At 47.5% G+C, this 20,170-nt stretch overlaps 1 protein-coding gene and 2 long non-coding RNA genes across 50 annotated transcripts in view; 1 reads left to right on the forward strand and 2 right to left on the reverse strand.

The window, feature by feature from the left end:
* Positions 1-20,170, reverse strand: part of CELF2 (CUGBP Elav-like family member 2) — an 872,498-nt gene that overhangs the window by 232,194 nt on the left and 620,134 nt on the right. For 5 of the 48 annotated variants that reach the window (XM_084978861.1, XM_084978858.1, XM_084978860.1 and 2 more), the window contains one exon: positions 10,127-10,197. In XM_084978861.1, the coding sequence (XP_084834987.1) occupies positions 10,127-10,134 (8 nt within the window). In that variant the 5' untranslated portion in view covers positions 10,135-10,197. 48 annotated transcript variants of the gene reach the window in all.
* Positions 10,745-19,762, forward strand: LOC146399584 (uncharacterized). The gene is made up of 2 exons (XR_014818125.1): positions 10,745-14,290; positions 16,953-19,762. It is a non-coding gene; the product is annotated as an uncharacterized LOC146399584 (long non-coding RNA).
* Positions 11,884-19,882, reverse strand: LOC146399585 (uncharacterized). The gene is made up of 2 exons (XR_014818121.1): positions 18,448-19,882; positions 11,884-14,273 (listed from the first exon to the last, which is right to left on the reverse strand). It is a non-coding gene; the product is annotated as an uncharacterized LOC146399585 (long non-coding RNA).

Consider the following 20,170-nt stretch of genomic DNA (forward strand, 5'->3'; position numbering starts at 1 on the left):
TCAGCAACAGAAATTAGGGGGAAAGAGCTGGATTATTTAGGGGGTGGTGTGGAGAAAACGAGCTTAGCACAGAGATACGGTCAGCAACAGAAATTAGGGGGAAAGAGCTGGATTATTTAGGGGGTGGTGTGGAGAAAACGAGCTTAGCACAGAGATACGGTTAGCAACAGAAATTAGGGGGAAAGAGCTGGATTATTTAGGGGGTGGTGTGGAGAAAACGAGCTTAGCACAGAGATACGGTTAGCAACAGAAATTAGGGGGAAAGAGCTGGATTATTTAGGGGGTGGTGTGGAGAAAACGAGCTTAGCACAGAGATACGGTTAGCAACAGAAATTAGGGGGAAAGAGCTGGATTATTTAGGGGGTGGTGTGGAGAAAATGAGCTCAGCACAGAGAGGCACTTGGATCAAGACCGCCTCACCGTAAAACAAAGAAAATCCCCCAACCTCCCCTCCAAAGGCTGTACAGTTCTGGATGCAAAGTGCAGCCACGAAGTGAACAGAAACAGCTACTAGAAAATATTCCTGGTCACTTGAAACGAGGGAGTATTTTTTTTTTTTTAGCACACCTGTGGGGCATTTGGAAGTTCACAGGCTAGGGGTTGAACTGGAGCTGCAGCTGCTGGCCGACACCACAGCCACGCCAGATCCAAGACACATCTGCAAACTCCGCCACATTCTTAACCCACCAAGCAAGGCCAGGGATCGAACCTCCATCCTCCAGGACACTGTGTTGGGTTCTTAAACCACTGAGCCACCATGGGAACTCCAGAAAGATTTCTTACACAGGATAGGTTTTAAGACTCATAAAGGAACACCCTGATGGATCTGCCTACAATGAAGGGTACCACAGGCAAGACTGACAGATCTCTTCCACCTCCAAAACTGAACAAAAGCTTACCACCCAGACCATACAAGGGATTGACAAGGAAAAAAAGAGACCCCATCGAAATACGTGCGTAAAACATGAACAGGCAATTCAGACGTGGAAAAATTCAAATGGCTCTGAAGTAGATAAGGAGCAGCTCAAGTTCACTAGTTATCAGAGAAAGGCAAGTGAACATGATGACATGGCCTCCAGGTTAGAGCTGCAAAGTCATTCAGCGCCAGGTGGAGATGCGGGTGACAACAGGCTGGTTTGCAGATTTGGAGAAGAGGAACGGATCCGTCGATCTGGAAGGCCACCTCCTGGATGCGGGGAAGCGAAGCATGCGCCTGGCCTACAGTCCTGAGAAAACAGCCCACAGCAGGGTGCCCATGAGGTGCCACGTGAAGACATGTCCATTCGTCAGAGCAGGGTCGGTAATGTCTGGGTACAGGGGATAAATCGATAAACCTCGGGAGTGTGTGGGACAGTGGCTAGCCCAGGGCAGTCGGGGGCCAGGAGTACGGGGCCAGGACACACCAGTAGTTCTAGAAGCAGCACAGAATCAAAGGACAAAGGGAACGGATGCAAAACTCCCCCTGATGCACACCAGTTCATTCACGCAGATGAGACTCTTTCAAGGACACACATACATCTCAGGAATTGCTGACTGCATTATAGCCGTGACCTCTGAAGGGGATGGGGGCCAAGGCGGCCACAGAATGAAATGAGAGGGTCCTCTAGTGTCCTAGTGTTGCGGGCAATGTGCCCTGGATGGCACGGATTGGCGCTATGAACCACCTCTGGGCACCTGACCTGATGCAGGGGGGCGGGGGGAAGAGTCAGCTGAAGGTCGTCTAATTCCTTTTGAAAAGCAGAATGTGGACAGGGTCAAGGGTGGAGGAGCCAAAACACTGGGCTACCAGACTTGCCAGAAAGGACACACAGAAGATGTGAGACAGCGTAGCCTGGAGAAATGGAAGTCTGCTTAAAATACATGACATGCAAATCAGTATTGAGGAAATGCTGCAGATTCAAACTGAAATCAGCCCAGCTCTGGATACGCTGAGGTTCCTACAGCCTCTGACAAGCTGGCAGCCCAGGCTCACAGACACACCCTCAAACGGGGAAGGTGGGAGGGGAAGCTTCCTAGAAGCTCTGAAAAGAGGGGGAGAGGGAGAGGGAGTGTGTGTGTGTGTTCATCCCCAACCAACTCCCCTGTCCTGGCAGTAGCTCGATGCCCTGGCATCCTCTCCCCAAAAGTAAACCACATGTAAAGTGAACACCCGTGACAAGCTGGTGGACCACAGGTCAGATCCAGCTGAGATGTTACTGGATTAGCTGCCGATATTTAGGTTTTGCATAAAGTCTGGATTGCCGGTTCTCTTGGGAAACTGGAAAAATCTGAGAAAATGGCCCCACGTGCCAGCTTTGCCCAGAAACGCTAGGGCTGCTCACTGCCAGGCAGGACGGTCAGCTGTGCAGCCAGAGGAGACTGGTCAGCAGAGCGGAGCAGGTGACTCAAGAAAATGGTGTTGGTCAGAGCTCAAAACAAGCATGAGCCCAATTCAAGGGGCACCTCTTGGGGTGGGGGTGGGGGTGCTTGGATCCCCTAGGGATGTACCAGAACCAGCAGAGGTGATACGGTGCAGAGAGGAATGGCCTCTGCTTCTCCTCTGGAACCATGAGGTTCCAGAATCACCTTTTCTAGAGTGGTATTTGGAGACGTTTAAACGCTGCAGACCAAGGGAAGAGGGTGTGCAAAGGCCCTGGGAAGAGACATGCTTTAGGTGTTGGCAGAACCACAAAGATGGCCAGTGTGCAGGAGAGCCAAGAGTCAGGGCCTGACTTGCTGGCAAAGGTACATGGGAAGCAGAGAACGTTTCAAGTGGGGAACGAGAACATGAACTAGGTTAGGGACACAAAGAGGTCGGCAGAGCCCAAAATCAAATGAAGAGTTGATCTTTACTGGGTAGCTGAAAAATACAACTGGATGTCCAAAGAGGCAGGGGACGAAGATGTCCTCATAATCGAAATCCCAGCTGACCCGTCCTGAAAGGTAACAGCCACAGCAGCGCCCACTTCCTACTCTACACCAGCAAGTGTGCTATGGCTTCACAAACACGCCATCTCACTGCATCTCCACAATGGCTCTTTGAGACGCGCATTTAATTATTCCATTTTCTCGAAGAAGACACCGACCCCAAATAAGTCAGAAAGAGAGAAACAAATACCGTATGATACCACTTCTATCTGGAAGCTAATATACGGCACAAATGAACCCTTCCACAGAAAAGAAAATCATGGACTTGGAGAACAGACTTGTGGTTGCCAGTGGGGATGAGGAAGGAATGGGACAGGTTGGGTATTTGGGATTAGTAGATGCAAACTATTGCCTTTGGAATGGATAAGCAATGAGATCCTGCTGTAGAGCACCGGGAACTGTATCTAGCCACCTGTGATGGAGTAAATGGAGGATGATGCGAGAAAAAGAATGTATGTGTGTGTATGCATGAGAGACAGACAGACAGACTAGGTCACTTTGCTGTATAGGAGAAAATTGGAAGAACACTGTAAACTGACTATGATGGAAAAAATAAAAATTAAAAAAAAAAGACCCCCATAAAGTGAACTACTTCAAGTGCACAAGTGGTTCATAAGCTGCAAAGCCAGATTCAAATCCAGACAGCCTGGCTACGGATGCTGTGCCCCTCATCACCACTGGAGATGGTGAAAAGGATGATTTTTATTTTCCACCCACCAGAAATTAGGAGATGTCTTGATTCATCTGGACTTCGGTTTTTCACTCCCCGTCACATAACCCAACGGGATACTTACTTGCATCCCTGTTTTAATTTTGCTCGTCATGAAATCTGTGGACCGGCAGCCTGGCCCCAACTACATCTCAGGTGAACCCGGGCTTTCATCCTTTGACTGTGGAACCCCAGAGAAGGTGACTACAAAACTGTAACCAGGGGTCTCATTATCTCAGCGTCCACAGTCCTAAGTCACCTACCTGTGTCTGCCGCACAGCACACAGCCAGTCTACACACAGAGGCACACACTGACGTAAAGGTTCCAAACACCCCGTTTTTCTCCCAGGGGATTCTCATACTTAGCAACTCCAATGAGTGTTACTAGAAAATGTAATGTCATTTGCCTTTAATGACTTTTTTCCTTTAGTACATTTGGTAAATTTCTTTCTTGGGTCAAAGCTATTTCTTATCATCCAGATTCCTCAAGTTCATGAGTCAACCTCATCAAAATATGTTGTATGTGAAGATCAATAAGAACCAGATTAATGCTGCAGACCTAATGGTAAGAGCCCGGGGGATATGGTCCATATTTCTTTACCCTAAATATTTTTCATGCTCTGTTGAATAAAAAGCAGATGAATCAACTATAAAAGCACAAGCCAAATTTCTCACATTTCAGCAGAGACAAATTTAGGAGTTATTAAACCCATCTCAACTAAATTTCTAAATACCTGGACAATTGTTTAGCCTTCTAAATGCCAGCAACAACAATCATGCCCTAGAAAAAGTTTTAGTTTAATCTTTGGGACTGTCAAACTACACTCATATGTGAATTTCCCTATGTGTTATCTATTCATTGACTATCTGCTGGACTTCTACTAAGGACCAGTTATTGGAGCCCACAGTCTGGAAGGAGTAACAAACAAACATATACCAGGGACAGTCCTTAAGTTAATGTGCCAGGTGTTTGCTATTGCTGCTCCTGGGTAATTATGATGACCATCTGAGGAAGGGACTGCTATGATCTCCGCTTCACAGAGGAGCAAAGCGAAGTTCAGGGTGGGCACATAAGTCGAACTTCATAGGTCAAAGTGAAATCAGCTTTCAAGCTCAGGTTTATCTGATTGAAAAGCCTTTAAAAAAGCACTAGGCTTTGGCACAGCAAAGGCAACCACAAACAAACCAAAAAGACAACCTACAGAGTGAGAGAAAATATTTGCAAAGCATATGACCACCGGGGGCTTAATATCCAAAATATACAAATACCTGATGCAGCTCAATATCCAAAAAAACAAAACAGAACACACAATCCAAGCAAAAAAACAGGCAGAAGCTCTAACAGACATTTCTCCAAAGAAGATATACAGAGGGCAAAAGGCACATGAAAATATGTTCATCGCTAATTATTAGAGAAATGCAAATTGAAACAATGAAGCATCACTTCACACTGGACAGAATGACCACCATCTCAAAGTCTACAAATAATACTGGAGAGGGTGTGGAGAATAAGGCAACTCCTACACTGTTGGTGGGAATGTCAACTGGTGCAGCCACTCTGGAGCACAGTATGGAGGTTCCTAAAAAAACTAAAAATAGAACTACCATTTGATTCAGCAATCCCACTGCTGGGCATATATCCAGAGAAAATCCTAATTCGAAAAGGTACATGCATCCTAATGTTCACTGCAGCACTATTCACAATAGCCCAGACATGGAAGCAACTTAAATAGCCACTGGCAGAGGATTGGATAAAAATGGGATATATATATAATGGAATATAACGCAGCCATGAAAAAGAAACAATGCCATTTGCAGCAGCATGGATGGACCTAGACTAAATGAAGTAAGCCAGACAGAGAAAGACAAATATCATATGCCATTACTTAGATGTAGAATCTGAAAAGAAAAATGATTATATACCAAACAGAAATAGACGCACAGACATAGAAAAAAAAAATTATGGTGACCAAAGGGGAAGGTGGGGGGAGGGATAAATGAGAAGACTGGGATGAACACACTCCTACATATAAAACTGATAACCAACAAGAATCTACTGTATGGCACAGGGAACTACCCTCATTATTTTGTAATAACCTATAAGGGAAAGAATCTGAAAAAGAATGCATGTGTGTGTGTGTGTGTATCACTTCGCTGTGCACGTGAAGCTAATACAACATTGTAAATCAACTGTACTTCAATTTTTAAAAATGTATATATAATGCTTTTTAAAAAATGACTAGGCTATCAAGCCTCTTGTGCAGTTTTAATAAAAACATACCAAAAAAATGCATTCACTACAATGTCACGGGAATAGAACAAAGGAAAAGGTTAGCTCTAAAAGTGTGGGAAGCCATGAGGGGAGCATCCCATCGGAACTGAATCTTGAATGATGAGCTGAAGCTCAGAGACAGGAGCTGCTGTGGGCTGGCTGTGATGAGATGTGGGTTTTTTTCAAATACTAATGAGTGGTTTTGTGTAGCTTGGTGAAGAGTGTACATAAGCTGCTGAGAGGCTGGCAAAGACAGGTGAGCTGCCCTTTGGATCGGCTAAGAGTTCATCCAGTCGGCAAAGGGGAAGCCATGGAGAATGCCAAGGAGGGAGGAACACGCTGGAACCGGGTTTTAGAAATATCAGTGACATCCACGTAGCGGCGGCGAAGGGTGGCCGAAGAGGTTCCTGCCATCACGTAAGGGACACATGGTCCATCCATGTGTGATAGAGAGAAGGGAACTGGGTTGGTTTGTTTGTTTTTTGGCTGCACCTGCAGCCTGCAGGCCAGGGATGGAACTCATGCTAGAGCAGTGACAATGCCAAGTCTTTAACCAAGAGGACCACCAGGAAATTCCAAGAGCACAGATTTTTTTTTAATGTATTTATAAAGAAAAAAATGATTAGATTGAGGGTTTTATGATCTGGAGGAAATGAGGGAGAAAAAGGTGTTAAGCCTGCTTCTGATGCACTGCTTGGGTGATTTTTACAAGAGTCCTGGGGGAAAATAAACTTAGAAGGGAGTTCCACACTCCACGAGCTTTGGCTGCCTGTGGAGCAAACAGGTAGAGACTTCCAATAGGAGATGAGTGGCATTTAAGAAAACCTTGAGGAGTTCGTGGCGCAGTGGTTAACGAATCCGACTAGGAACCATGGGGTTGCGGGTTCGATCCCTGGCCTTGCTCAGTGGGTTAAGGATCCGGCATTGCTGTGAGCTGAGGTGTGGGTCGCAGACGTGGCTCAGATGCTGTCTTGCTGTAGCTGTGGTGCAGGCCGGCGGCTACAGCTCCGATTAGACCCCTAGCCTGGGAACCTCCATATGCTGCAGAGAGCTGCCCTAGAAAAGGGAAAAAAAAAAAAAAAGCTTGAGATAATGATGGGGAAATGCCCACAGTTTGGATAATGTCAAAAGCCACAGGCAGGGCTGGAATTGGACCTGGAGGGGTAAGCGGGCCCCGAGTTTGAGCGACAAGGAGCACCCACTCCCACACACGTTAGGGGCAGTGGTCTGCTTCTGATGCTAGAAGGGAAATCTGTGTGTTTTAAAATCTGAAGACACTGAAGCTATAAAATAACTCAAGGAAGAATTGAGAGAAAGTTCTAAAGTTTTCTTTGCCAAAAAGAAATTAAAAAAAAAAAAAAAAACAACACACACACACACAAAACAATGCCTTGTGCCTTTGGTTCCATCTCCAGCGAGGGCAAGACTTGTTCATACAGGGAAAGTCAAGTTACTCCACGAACCGAGATTTGCTTAGATGTTTAAATGTTTTTCTTACCTCATACCCCAAAAAAGCACCAGTTAATGCATTTTTCTTCCAATCGATTTCAAAACTGGCGTATTGGGCAAAATATCTTGCCATCCTTTGAGGGTCTATTTTTGTCAGGGGCTGGCAAAAGCTTTAGTAAACAACCACTGCTATTTTTATGAATTTATTTCTGTTTCTGCAGTGGAGTCACTGGATTAGAGTCTGATCGAACAGTGAGCATCAAACTTTCAAACTCGGAAACTTCAATGCAGTAAAAACTGAGGGAGGCCCGGCTCCCTCGTCCCCTTTAGTCAAAACCAAAGCAGCGTGATCAAGAATTCCACCATTATAATTAGTTCAATAAAGGGCGCACTGCTCCCATGCTGAAGCAAAAACACTTTAAAAAAATACATCCGGAGTTCCTGCTGTGGTGCAGTGGAAATTAATCCAACTAGTATCCATGAGGATGTGGGTTCGATCCCTGGCCTTGCTCAGTGGGTTAAGGATCTGGCATTGCCGTGAGCTGTGCTGTCGGTCACAAGATGCAGCTCGGATCCCGTGTTGCTGTGGCATAGGCAGGTAGCTACAGCTTGGATTCGACCCCTAGCCTGGGCACCTCCATATGCTGCAGGTGTGGCTCTAAAAAAAAAAGCAAAAAAAAAAAAAAATGTGATTACATCTGGACTATCATTTGATCATGGAGCTTTCTCCAGGCAACTGCTCTAAAGTAGGCTACCTCAGCTATCATGAGATCTCCCTGTCATCATCCGAAGCGTCAACAAAAGGCAAGACCGTCACGATCCCATGTAAGACAGAAAGAATGGAGCAATAAAGCAGATGCATTTCCCACAGGATGGTATTAAAGCAGAATGATTCCAGGCAGGGGAGACATGATGCTTGGTACGTGGAGGCTGGAAGTTTTTCTTGTGTCACAGCAGTAAAAATGCACCAGTCAGCCAGTCCGAAAGGTGAATCCTTGCTGTTGAGATGGCACAGCTGACTTGCTACAAAGTCGTTCAGACTGTGGCGTTGCCCACATCTGACTCCGCCTGAATTAGTGGAGAGAGCCCCACCGTCCATTGCGGAGCTTGTTAATTTCTCTGACCGGGAAACACTCTCCTGCCTTAGGTTCTGCGACGTGGGCTGCCCTGGAACCCCCCACCCCCCAAACAGCTCTGGGCTCCTCCTCCTCTATCTCCCGGGCAGGCTCACCCTCCTCTTCCCAGCTGACGAGTCCTTAAGGGCCCTTGAGGGTGCACTCCTGCCCCAACGAAATGAATGACGCCTATGCACACACGGCCACACAGGCCTGCCCGGTGCTGTCCCAACCTGCACACCCTCTCTTCCAGCTGACGTCTCCAAGCGCGGTGGCATGCTCCGTGATCCTAAAACCTGGTCCGCTCCCGGTGACTGGCTCTCAGAGGGGCCACCACATCGGTCATTCAAGGACACAAGACACCCCGGGGCATCACTCAGGCCGGCCTCTCTCCCCCACCTCCGTCTCTACCTCCAGGTGCAGCCCTTTCCTTCCACACACAACCCTCTCCTCCTGCTCACAATGCATCAGTGTCCTATCCATGGCCCCGAATAAATTGCTCAAATTTCCAGGGTTCAGAAACCAAATACCATAGAACCAACCAAGTCTCACAATTGAACTAGGGTCCTGGGCGGCACAGTGCATTCTCTGCCCGTTTTGTTTTGTTTTTGTATTTTCTAGGGCCGCTCCCATGGCACATGGAGGTTCCCAGGCTAGGGGTCTGATCAGAGCCACAGCAACGCCAGATCCGAGCTGTGTCTGCGACCTACACCACAGCTCACAGCAACGCTGGATCCTTAACCCTCTGAGCGAGGCCAGGGATTGAATCCGCAACCTCATGGTTCCTAGTTGGATTCGTTAAGCACTGTGCCACGATGGGAACTCCTGGTTGGTTTGTTTGTTTTTTTTTTTTTTTAACATTTTGCCATTATATCCTCATGTGGATTTTCTTCCATTGAGTGAAACTTTCCATTTCACAGAAATAAGGGAAGCAAACCCAACAGCTGCTATCTGAGACCTCCCATTACAACTGACATAGGACAATGAGCTCTTCCTGCCCCCCTCAAGGGGCCTGGGTCCTGGGTGTGGCCGTTTCTGTGTGCCAGCACGTTCTCCCTGCTCCAAAAAGGTCTCATATTATAAGATGCTATGGGACCGCTTTCTGGGCCAATGCACATGATTCCATTTGTGGATCTGGAGTTAACGTTTAACCGGTGCCGGGGGTGTGCAGACGGGGGGCGGGGGGTTGCATGTCCACTTTCCTTGCCAGCGTCAGAATGCATTTCACAGACTTCTGCAAGTTCCTTTCGCCTCGACAGTGTAATCCACCTTGATTTATTAGGAACTCCTATCTGGCCCTGCTCAAAGAAAGCCCCGTGTCACTTAGGAATAATGTGTTGACATCTTAGGAATGGAAACGGAGAGAGAAGAATTTCTACAATTAGCATCACCCGCAGCTGAGCGTCCCACAGCACTAACTTTTTGACCCTGGGCCATTTTGCATTGTAAATTTAAATTGGATGTTGGAAAAAAATAGGAACGGAGCGTTCCAATAACAGGGACAACTATGTAATCTGTAATAAGTGCCAAATTCTACCATGGAAAATGGTAGCAACCCACCACTTACAAGGAAGACTGTAATTTACACAGCAGTGAAGATAAGATATTCCACAAAGAAAAGCCAACCATACAGAGACGTAAAAAACACAGGACTGTGCTGAGAAATCATTTTACCTGATCATGAGCAACAGCGACTACAACCTTTCAGGAAATCTGAATCGAGTTCCTGGGCATCAACTTCTTTACTATTAACCAAAAGCAGAAACGGACAGAAATTAGCAATCCTACGCCCATGAAGGGGTCCTCTTTTCAATCTGTCTCTAAAAATGTATTTGTCTTAGGCAGAAATCGAGTAAAAAGCCAATGAACAGAAGAAAAAAGCTGACCCTAAGATAAGTGTAAACGAGAAACAAAATCTGGAGGGAACCCATGCCAAAATTTAGCACAGAGCAAATTTTTCTCCTTCAAAAAATAGTATTTAAAAAATACAGATGCTTTTGTGACTTGCCAAGTGTCTTTTTTTTTTTTTTTTTTTGTCTTTTGTTGTTGTTGCTATTTCTTGGGCCGCTCCCGCGGCATATGGAGGTTCCCAGGCTAGGGGTCCAATCGGAGCTGTAGCTGCCAGCCTACGCCAGAGCCACAGCAACGCGGGATCTGAGCCGCGTCTGCAACCTACACCACAGCTCACGGCAACGCCGGATCGTTAACCCACTGAGCAAGGGCAGGGACCGAACCCGCAACCTCATGGTTCCTAGTCGGATTCGTTAACCACTGCGCCACGACAGGAACTCCTTTTTTTTTTTTGTCTTTTGTTGTTGTTGTTGTTGCTATTTCTTGGGCCAAGTGTATTTTCTAAGCGCTCTGCTCCTTGGATGCACCACACTTAACAAGGTGGGCGACTTGTCATTTTTACTGAAGAGCCGAGCAGTCCAGGCTCCCTCCCGCTGTTTAGGAAAGGTGAGGGTGGGAGTTCCTATTGTGGCTCAGGGGGCAAGAAACTGACTAGTATCCATGAGGATGCAAGTTCGATTCCTGCCCTTGCTCAGTGGGTTAAGGATCTGTCGTTGCCATAAGCTGTGGTGTACATCACAGATGTGGCTCGGATCCCGTACTGCACGCGTGGCTATGGTGCGGACCAGCAGCTGCAGCTCTGATTTGACCCCTAGCCTGGGAATTCCCATATGCCACAAGTGTGCCCCCAAAAGACAAAAAAGACCAAAAAAAAAAGAAAAAAGTCGAGGGTGCTCCAAGGGTCCATTCACCTCCAGCTCACAGAGCCCTTGGTGTTCCAAATAGTTCTTCGGACGGACCCGAGTCCTTGCAGGTCCTACAAGACAGGACGGCTTTGTGTTAGAGAGCTGTCACACTGTCCCCAGGAGAAGGGTCCTAACTCTCTGGCCACATGTCCACCCGAAGACATCCCAGTATCCCGCGTAGTCCAACCGTCGCTATGGTTCTGTCCGTTATCTGCACTTTGGGCCGAATTCCATTTTATGTTTTCTCTTCCTGGACTGCACACTAACCCAGGGATGAGAGAGGAATGGAGAGCTTGTGTGCTTTCACCCCTGGCCCGCTGACCAAGGAGAACCATCGCCCCGGGCAGAGCCCAGCCCCCAGTGGATGGGCTGCCCATCGGTTCAAAGGAATTATCCACCAAGGAGCAGACGGACGCCCCCTCCATAGCAGAAGACCCGCAGACGACTCTAAGCGGGGCCTTTCTCTTTTTCACCGAACAAGTATAACATATACTCATTACATATTCTGGAACACAGCACGATTTGTCTTAATAGAAAGAAAATAGAGAGAGGCTGCTGTAACGACCTGCTTGCTAAAGGAAGAGATGAGGCTTTTGGTGGGTGTCATCGTCTTGTCCAGTCTCTTTCTCAGCTATTTTTTCTCTCTTCTCTCCTGATTTCCCCCTTTGTCTGTAATTTCTTTTTCAAGACTCGCTTCTTTCTTTCCCTCCAGGACACTGGGGCCTGAGCTGCTATCCAATTCCCGCTGACCCCAGGGCAAAGGGGGCAGAGCAGAAGAAGAAGCAGGCATGCCCCCTCTCCCTGATGTGCAAAGCCCGGGCCAAGAGCACGCTGGACCCCAACACTTCACTTTCAGAAAAGGCGACACTTCGGAGGGCCTGTCTCCGTCCAGAGCAAAGGCCATTCTATTCCCCAGCTTCTGTATCCCAGTCCAACTGGCTGGTCCATTCAACGTAAAATCTGGGCATGGGACATACACATCACCCTTCCAAAAGGCCACACTCAGCCCCTCCCCAAACTATTGGATTTTCTTCAATCTTGAATTGGCTTTTCTGTGTATGTGTGGCTGGGTCACTCTGCTCTACAGCAGAAATGGAAGGGACATTGCAAATCAAGTGTACCTCAATAATAATAAGACCTCATCACTTCTGGAAGGTGTTCACCTGAACAAGCAAAGGACAACACCCAGCTTCCTGTGACTTAGTGGCTGGAATCTCATGGCTGGTGGCAGGAGGGGGGAGGCCCCAGGAGGGCAGAGCCTGGAAGAGAGAACCCTCCCACCCCCCACCCCGTGGTCAACCTGGAAAGGCCCACCTCCTGGGTGATGATGGTCGCAGAAGTTAGGAGTTGATCACAGAGAGACCCACCAGGAAGGGTGTCCCTGACAGGGGACTCGAGGGTTCGAAAAGCCCAGAAAAGCCCAAGCACCCAGCAGGATCCTAAAAGCGGGAACAGAAGAACAGACCATGCCTCACGTGGGCACCTGGTCATGAAGAGCAGAGGTTAAGGACAGATTTCAGAACGCAGGCCAAAGGCCCAAGACAGTCACTAAAGGTGAAGTGAGACCCAGCTACTGAATCAGAAGGCTGGACTCCCCATCTCTGGGGACTGGGGTTCAGAGTTAGGCGCAACTTATTATAGGAAGGGTCAAGAGTTTCCAGGTGAAGGGCAGAGTTCCTGCTGTGGCTCAGTGGAAATGACTCTGACTAGGATCTACGAGGACGCAAGTTCGATCCCTGGCCTCGCTCAGTGGGTCGGGGATCTGGCATTGCTATGAGCTGTGGTGTAGGTTGCAAACATAGCTGGATGCCACAGCTCCGATTTGACCCCTAGCCTAGGAATCACCATATGCCATGGGTACAGCCCTAAAAAGACAAAAACAAACACAAAAAAAGATTTCCCAGGAAAAGGAGCACAGTGAAGTCGGTTGTTCTGCTGGGTATCTTCATTTTCCCAGAACACATTTCCATCTCCCACCTACCCCTCTTCTCCTGAACCCTCCCAACTCAGAAATTAGAGCCTTCTGACCTTTCTTCATGTCTATCAGGATTACACAGAGCATTTGAAAAGCAAAAGGAACTGCTTTATGGCTCTCTAGTCACAAAGATGACATATAAACATTTTTTTAACTTTCTTATATTAACGATTCCATGAAATAATTCTCTTAGCGCTCTTTGATTTTTATGGCAAAACCCACAGACGCATCATGAAAATGAATGGCAAGATCAGCCCCGCTTTTGTTGGGCTGTTTATAGGAAATGTTATAAATCCCTGAACTGTGCATAGAAAAATACAGAAATGGCAGAATTACAACAGGGTCAGGAGAATTTTGCAAAGAATGACAAATATTCTTCAGATCACATTTTTTTGAACCCGTGATTAAAAATTTCACTTCACTGTTGGCTTTAAACTCCAGGAGACGGGCATGCATTGGAAGATACAAGTCACTAGGACTAAAGAAACTGAAGATGGCGAAGAGGGATTTGGTTAGTAATAAGCTTACTTCAGACCTCTTCAGATTAAGGTCAAGTGTAAAATTCTCATGCATTTGCAGTTTATTTAGATTAGGGCTATGGTGACTTGAAAGTCACCTCCATCATTCTGGGCTAAGAAGGAAAACAGGGGGAACAGATTCCACAGGACCCCACAGAAGGGCTACCTTTCTCATTTACGAGGGCTCCTCAGACCTGCTAGGATCTAACGTTGTTTTTGCATCATTTTGGCCGAAGTCTTTGTTTTAAATTGAAGTATAGCTGATTTACAGTGTTGTGTTAATGTGCTGTACAGCGAAGTGATTCAGGGGTACATATACCCATTCTTTTTCATATTCTTCTCCAATATGGTTGATCACAGGATACTGGATACAGTTCCCTGTGCTCTACAGCAGGACCTTGTTGTTTACCCAATCTGCATGGAACAGTTTTGCATCTGCTAGTCTTAAACTCCCAATCCAGCTGTCCCCTTTCCACTCTCCCCTTTGGGAACCCCAAGTCTGTTCTGTCTGTGAGTCTGTTTTTTTTTTTTTTTTGGGGGGGGGTTGTCTTTTTTTGCCATTTCTTGGGCCGCTCCCGCGCACATGGAGGTTCCCAGGCTAGGGGTCCAATTGGAGCTGTAGCCACTGGCCCACGCCACAGCCACAGCCACACAGGATCTGAGCAGCATCTATGACCTACACCACAGCTCATGGCAATGCCGGATCCCTAACCCACTGAGCAAGGCCAGGGATCGAACCCGCAACCTCATGGTTCCTAGTCAGATTCATCACTGTGCCACGATGGGAACGCCATCTGTTTTTGATTTGTAGATAAATTCATGTGTATCATATTTTAGATCCACATGTAAGTGCTATTATAGTTCTTTCCCTATGTGACTTATTTATCCTCGTATGATCCTCTCTAGGTCCATCCGTGTTGCTGCAAATGCTGTTCTTTCATTCCTTTTTATGGCTGAGTAGTATTCCAATGTGTGTGTATGTGTGTCTCTCTCTATACACACACTAATTCTCCTTTATCCATTCTTCCGTCAGTAGACATTTAGGTGGTTTCCATGCCTTGGCTATTGTAAACAGGGTTGCTATGAATACAGAGGTGCATGCATCTTTGCGAATTAGAGTTTTGTTTGGATATACGCCCAGGAGTGGGACTGCTGGATGCCATGGCAACTCTATTTTTAGTTATTTAAGGAACCTCCACACTGTTCTCCATAGGGGCTGCACCAGCTTACATTCCCACCCAGAGGGTAGGAGGGTTCCCTTTTCTCCACACCCTCTCTCGAGCACCGGTTATTTGTAGACTCTTTTTAATGATGGCCACTCTGACCCATGTGAGGCAGCACGTCACTGCCGTTTTGATTTGCATTTCTCTAACACTTGGTGACATGGAACATCTCTTCATGTCCTTTTGGCCTGATGCTCTGAAAAGGGGTTCCAGGGAGGAAAGCTTTGCCAACCCCATTTGGCCGGTCCTCCTAACCCAGGCTCCCTTCAATCAGCACATAAAACAGACTTGAGAGACGGCAGTGTTTCCTCCTTCGACTGTTAACCGCTTTTCTTTTGCGTTTTATTTAAGGTGCTTAATTTCCTTTTAGTGATTTACTCCTCCTTGTAATTAGATGTAGTGATTAGTGGGCATCTTCTCCTCGGCAAGGAGGTTTTCCTTGAACAGAAAGGAGCTTAAGTCAACATTACAGGGGCTGCTCCTGAGCACAAGGATTTGCCAAGGGGAAAACCGCTGGCCAGATTCCCTCTCTGGCATTTAAGTAATGCAAATCAGAGGTAAGAGAAAGAACGAAGTAATTAGTTGGGGGGGGCAACAAAATGGATATTTTAAAAGCAGAATCCATTCATAACTCAGCACTTCTCAAGAGACCTGTTCTAACAGATTGCCTTGCTGGATGCTTTATTTAAGCCCCAGTTGTTTAGTGCTACGAGTCAGTGTCATCTCTTCTGCGTTTGGTACGTTAATGCCCCTTGTATAAACTCAGATCAGTGAATGCAAGGCTCCTTATTCGTCTGTAAAATCAGATCTGCTACCAGCACAAAGACGAGAGGAGATAAAGGGGGCTGTTAATATCCACACATGTGAGGGGGGTATCCAGACACCCTTTCATGACAGGACAGACTAAATGTGGCAAAACGTGAAAGCACACTGCGACAACCAAGAAATTTTTTCTAAAAAAAGTCTTACTCCACAAACCAGCTAAAATACGTGCATCCTTTTTCACAAGGGAATTTCACAAGAGTTTCATCACTTTCTTCCTGGTTCTAAGTGCTGGTCTCCCATTTTGAGTTTCATTTCAAAGTGTCTCTGGTCTTGACCGTGAACGCTGAAAGCCCTGCCTCTCCCACTAGGGGCAACCGGGTGCCTGCCTTGGTCACGCTCCCTTTCCGCTTCACAGACAAAAAAACGCCAGCACCATCCCTTTCAAATTGAAAGGCAGTCAGGCCTTCCTCCCAGCTGAGAGGCTGTTTCCAAGTGACAGCTCCTTGTCACACGTAAAAAATGTGAGCGAGGGAGTTCCCGTCCTGGCTCGGCAGTAATGAACCCAACTAGTATCCATGAGGGCCCGGGTTCGATCCCTGGCTCAGCAGGTTAGGGAGCCGGCTCTGCTCTGAGCTGTGGCATAGGCCGGCAGCTGCAGCTCTGATTCGACCCCTAGCCTGGAAACCACCATAGACAATGGGTGCGACCCTGCGAAGACAACACAATAAAATGAAATACAAATAAATAAAATGTGGGTGAAAGACAAGGAGGTTTACATGCCTCTGGTGCACCTCAGTGGCCCCAACCCCTCTGCATGCCCCTGGGCAGCATCCTGGTTACAGGTAAACCAGCATCAGCAGAGGATGGAGGAGCTAAGCGAGGGCCAGGGAGCTGAACTGTGGCAGTGGCCGTCACAGATGGCAACGCCAACCATGTGGGGAGGTTTCAATCCAGGTGATGTATTTAGAAAGCAGGTTACAGGAGTTCCCGTCGTGGCGCAGTGGTTAATGAATCTGACTAGGAACCATGAGGTTGCGGGTTCGGTCCCTGCCCTTGCTCAGTGGGTTAACAATCCGGCGTTGCCGTGAGCTGTGGTGTACGTTGCAGATGCGGCTCGGATCCCGCGTTGCTGTGGCTCTGGCGTAGGCCGGTGGCTACAGCTCCAATTGGACCCCTAGCCTGGGAACCTCCATATGCCGCGGGAGCGGCCCAAAGAAATAGCAAAAGGACAAAAAAAAAAAAAAAAAAAAAAATAGAAAGCAGGTTACAGACAAGCAGGGAGTTTGCAGCTTCTCCAAGAAATCAAGGACTCTCCCTGGACTTAAGTCACAAATGCTGCTCACCGAGTCTGCCCGGGTGAGTACCTATGGCTGCCTGTGCCCGCTTCTCGCAGGGTCCAGGTCTCAAAGGCTCGAGATCCCACCAGTTCGGGAAGACACTCGGCTGTGGGCATCCCTCCCACCACCCCGCCCCAAGTCTGGCAGGGCCAGTGCCCAGCCCGGTGCAGGACCAACCAGAAAAACCAGAAATGAGCCTAAGTACAAGGGAAAAGGATAAATCACTGATAGGAATAATCTACCACTTCCAAGATCAACAGCAAATAGAATCCAGTTATGCCTCCATCCCAAAATATCAAAATGCAATTACATTGTTTTCACACATCATTATTTGCCATTTGGGGAAATGAGAACAGACACATTAATTAATGTCCAAAACAGTATTCAATTAAAATGAGCGCAGTGCATCCTTCAAGCTTTGGCCCTAGAATGCTTGCCCGCACACGTCCTCTAGGAGTTTATACCACCAAGTCCTACACGCGTTGATCTGCTGTTGAAGCTGTTCTTGGCCAGGGACAGGGGCTTCCTCCCGAAGATCCAGCAGCCAGAAGACAGAGGACCTGGCTTGGACACATGCAGGCAGCCCTTTCTCCCTTCAGAACTACGGCGGCAGGTGTACGGAACACAAGAGACACGGCTCTTGCTTTTCCTTGCACGGTTTTTGCCCCTTCCAGAGAACATGGTTTCAGGAAAAGGCTGGTTGCTATGGAAGCTTTATTGTGGCTCACTTCAGGAGAAGGTTGGACAACATTCAGCCAGTTCCAGTCGTCGGAGCTGCTAAACATCCCCAAATTCATTATAATAAGAATGAAGAAGAGACAAACCAGGTGATTTCAAAAAACAGTGCAGCTCTTTGCTCACAGAAGGACTATGCAGCTTAGTGACCAGACTCTCCAGAACCTCGGCTGATTCTGAAACACTTTTCTTCCAAAGCTCCTCTTACGGACAATGGCATTTTAGAAGCAAAACTCAGAAATTGCAGGTTTCTAACCTAGCATGCCAGTTTTGGTCACTGTTAGGTACTGAGCATAAAATCAACACAATGAAATCCAATTCAGACAGGCTGCTAGGTGTCCAGCAAGTTAATCTGCTATAAAGACACGTTTTTATCAACATGAGTATCAGTGAAGCATTGGAATCTGCAAAAAGTAGTTTTCCAAACTGGCCTGAAAAGGTGCAATGGCCTCTAATCTCCCATCTGGACGTCCAGGCTGAGAGCTCGTGTGGACTGTCATGTGGTCCACAGGCTCTTATCCGAACACCATTAGCAGAAGTGAACTGGAACCAATTGTGAGCAGCTACTAACTGCCCATGACAATGATGGAAAATACGGACAACCTCCGAAGAGTTCATTTAGTGGCAGGGCTGGGAGGCGGAGGCTATCCTACCTCTACCACAGGCTGACCTTAAGCATTCGCCACTCTGGGGGTGCAGCTGTAACACAGGGATCAAGAAGTGAGGGGCAGGCTGTGATGATGAGGACCATTCGGGTCAAGGTAGCCGAAGCAACTGGCTGAATCCGTCAGGGGGGAAAAACGGGGTCTGGACAATACCAGCGAAAAAGAGCACATTCAAAATTGCTCAATTATTACTACCAGCATGAAGTTTGTTTAAAAGTTTGCTTGATGTATCAGAACCATTTCACCGTGATACCCCAATGCGATAACACCCCAAAGGATGCCAAAAAAAAGGGGGGGGGACAGCTGAAGGAGAAATGATCACACCCCAAAGGATGCCAAAAAAAAGGGGGGGGACAGCTGAAGGAGTTATAGGGACCCCATCACATGGCATCTGTTGGCATGCTCGTTACCTGACCGAACAGAAACTTAAGACTGATGCCCATCAGGAAGCATGGCCTCCTGTCACACCCGCACAGGAAGACACACTGTCACACTGGGCAGCATCCGACATGCCAGGAAATGCATCTCTTCCTTTCTCTTTCAGTGAGAAGCGCAGAGCAAAGTAAGGGTGCAGGGTCGGGGTGGGGGGGCTGCAAAATAAGGCATCTGGGTCCCACAGGTGTGCGTGCAGAGGGGGGTGTGTTCAGCTATGAAGCCGAGTATTTGCTCATCAGGCCAAGGGGGTGCAGCCTGAGATGAGGCGGAAAAGGCTGGAGCAGTGTCCACCAGACCCTTTGGCGAGAGTCTGATGCTGTTTTCTTCAATGAAGGGAATTGAAAACTGCACTATAGTTCTTAAAACGTTTTGAAATGGGGAGGGGAAAAAAAAAACTTGAAAAGTATATGGTTAAGAAAACATGACCTAAAAGTGACAATGACCACAAGGTGGGGGGCCGGGAGGACAGCGTGTCCTGACACTGTCCACTGGGAGCTGTTTAACAGCCAACAGGTTATTCAAGTCTCTGGAAGATACCGGTGTCCAATTTTTTTTTTTTTTTTGGCCACGCCCATAGCATTCAGAAGTTCCCAGGCCAGGGACTGAACCTGTGCCGCCGAAGCAACCCTAACCATAGCAGTGACAATGCCGAATCCTTCACCTGCTGAGCCACCAGGGAACTCCCACCTGTGTCTGATTTTGCTCTTTAGCATCCCATTGGCAGTTACAGGTCCACTTCCAGATTTGCGTTCGGCTGAAGAGTTCCCCAAAAGCCTGTGGCTGTACTGCTGTCTAGGAAATTCACCAGTTCACATATAATCAAGAAACTGTCATCTAACAATCTTTTCTGAAAGCCTAAAAATGCCCTGTTCCGCAAACACTCTTTTAAACCCGCGTGGCCCCCTTACAGGCCCTCTCACTGATGAGAACAATCAGCCTCTGACCCCCGTCATTCTACATCTGAAGGGAGGTGCTGTTTGTCACTCTGAGAAAGTCCTAACAGCGGGATGCTCGCCTTTAGACATTCGGGAGAATGCTACTGCTTCCCTTTATCCATTTTCTTCTGGGTTCACTTTCTCTACAGATTACATTTTACAAAATAAGTTCAGAAACTAGGCCGGTGGAGGGAAATAACTTTTTTTTGGGGGGGGGGGTTCCTCCATCGTTAGTCGAGCCTTTCCCGGTGTGGTCCCCTCATCAGCCGAGCACGTGCTCATCATCTGATTGCAGGACGCCTCATCCTCATCGTTCCCCACGAGGCTGGTTTATAACCTTAAATAAAGCTGCGAGAGGCGTTCAGAGAGGGCAG

Source organism: Sus scrofa, chromosome 10 (genome assembly GCF_054392235.1).
Source record: "Sus scrofa isolate SSC_HxYL_T2T_F1_AM1 chromosome 10, Sscrofa_HxYL_maternal_Yorkshire_Landrace_v2.0, whole genome shotgun sequence".
Taxonomy (NCBI): domain Eukaryota; kingdom Metazoa; phylum Chordata; class Mammalia; order Artiodactyla; family Suidae; genus Sus; species Sus scrofa.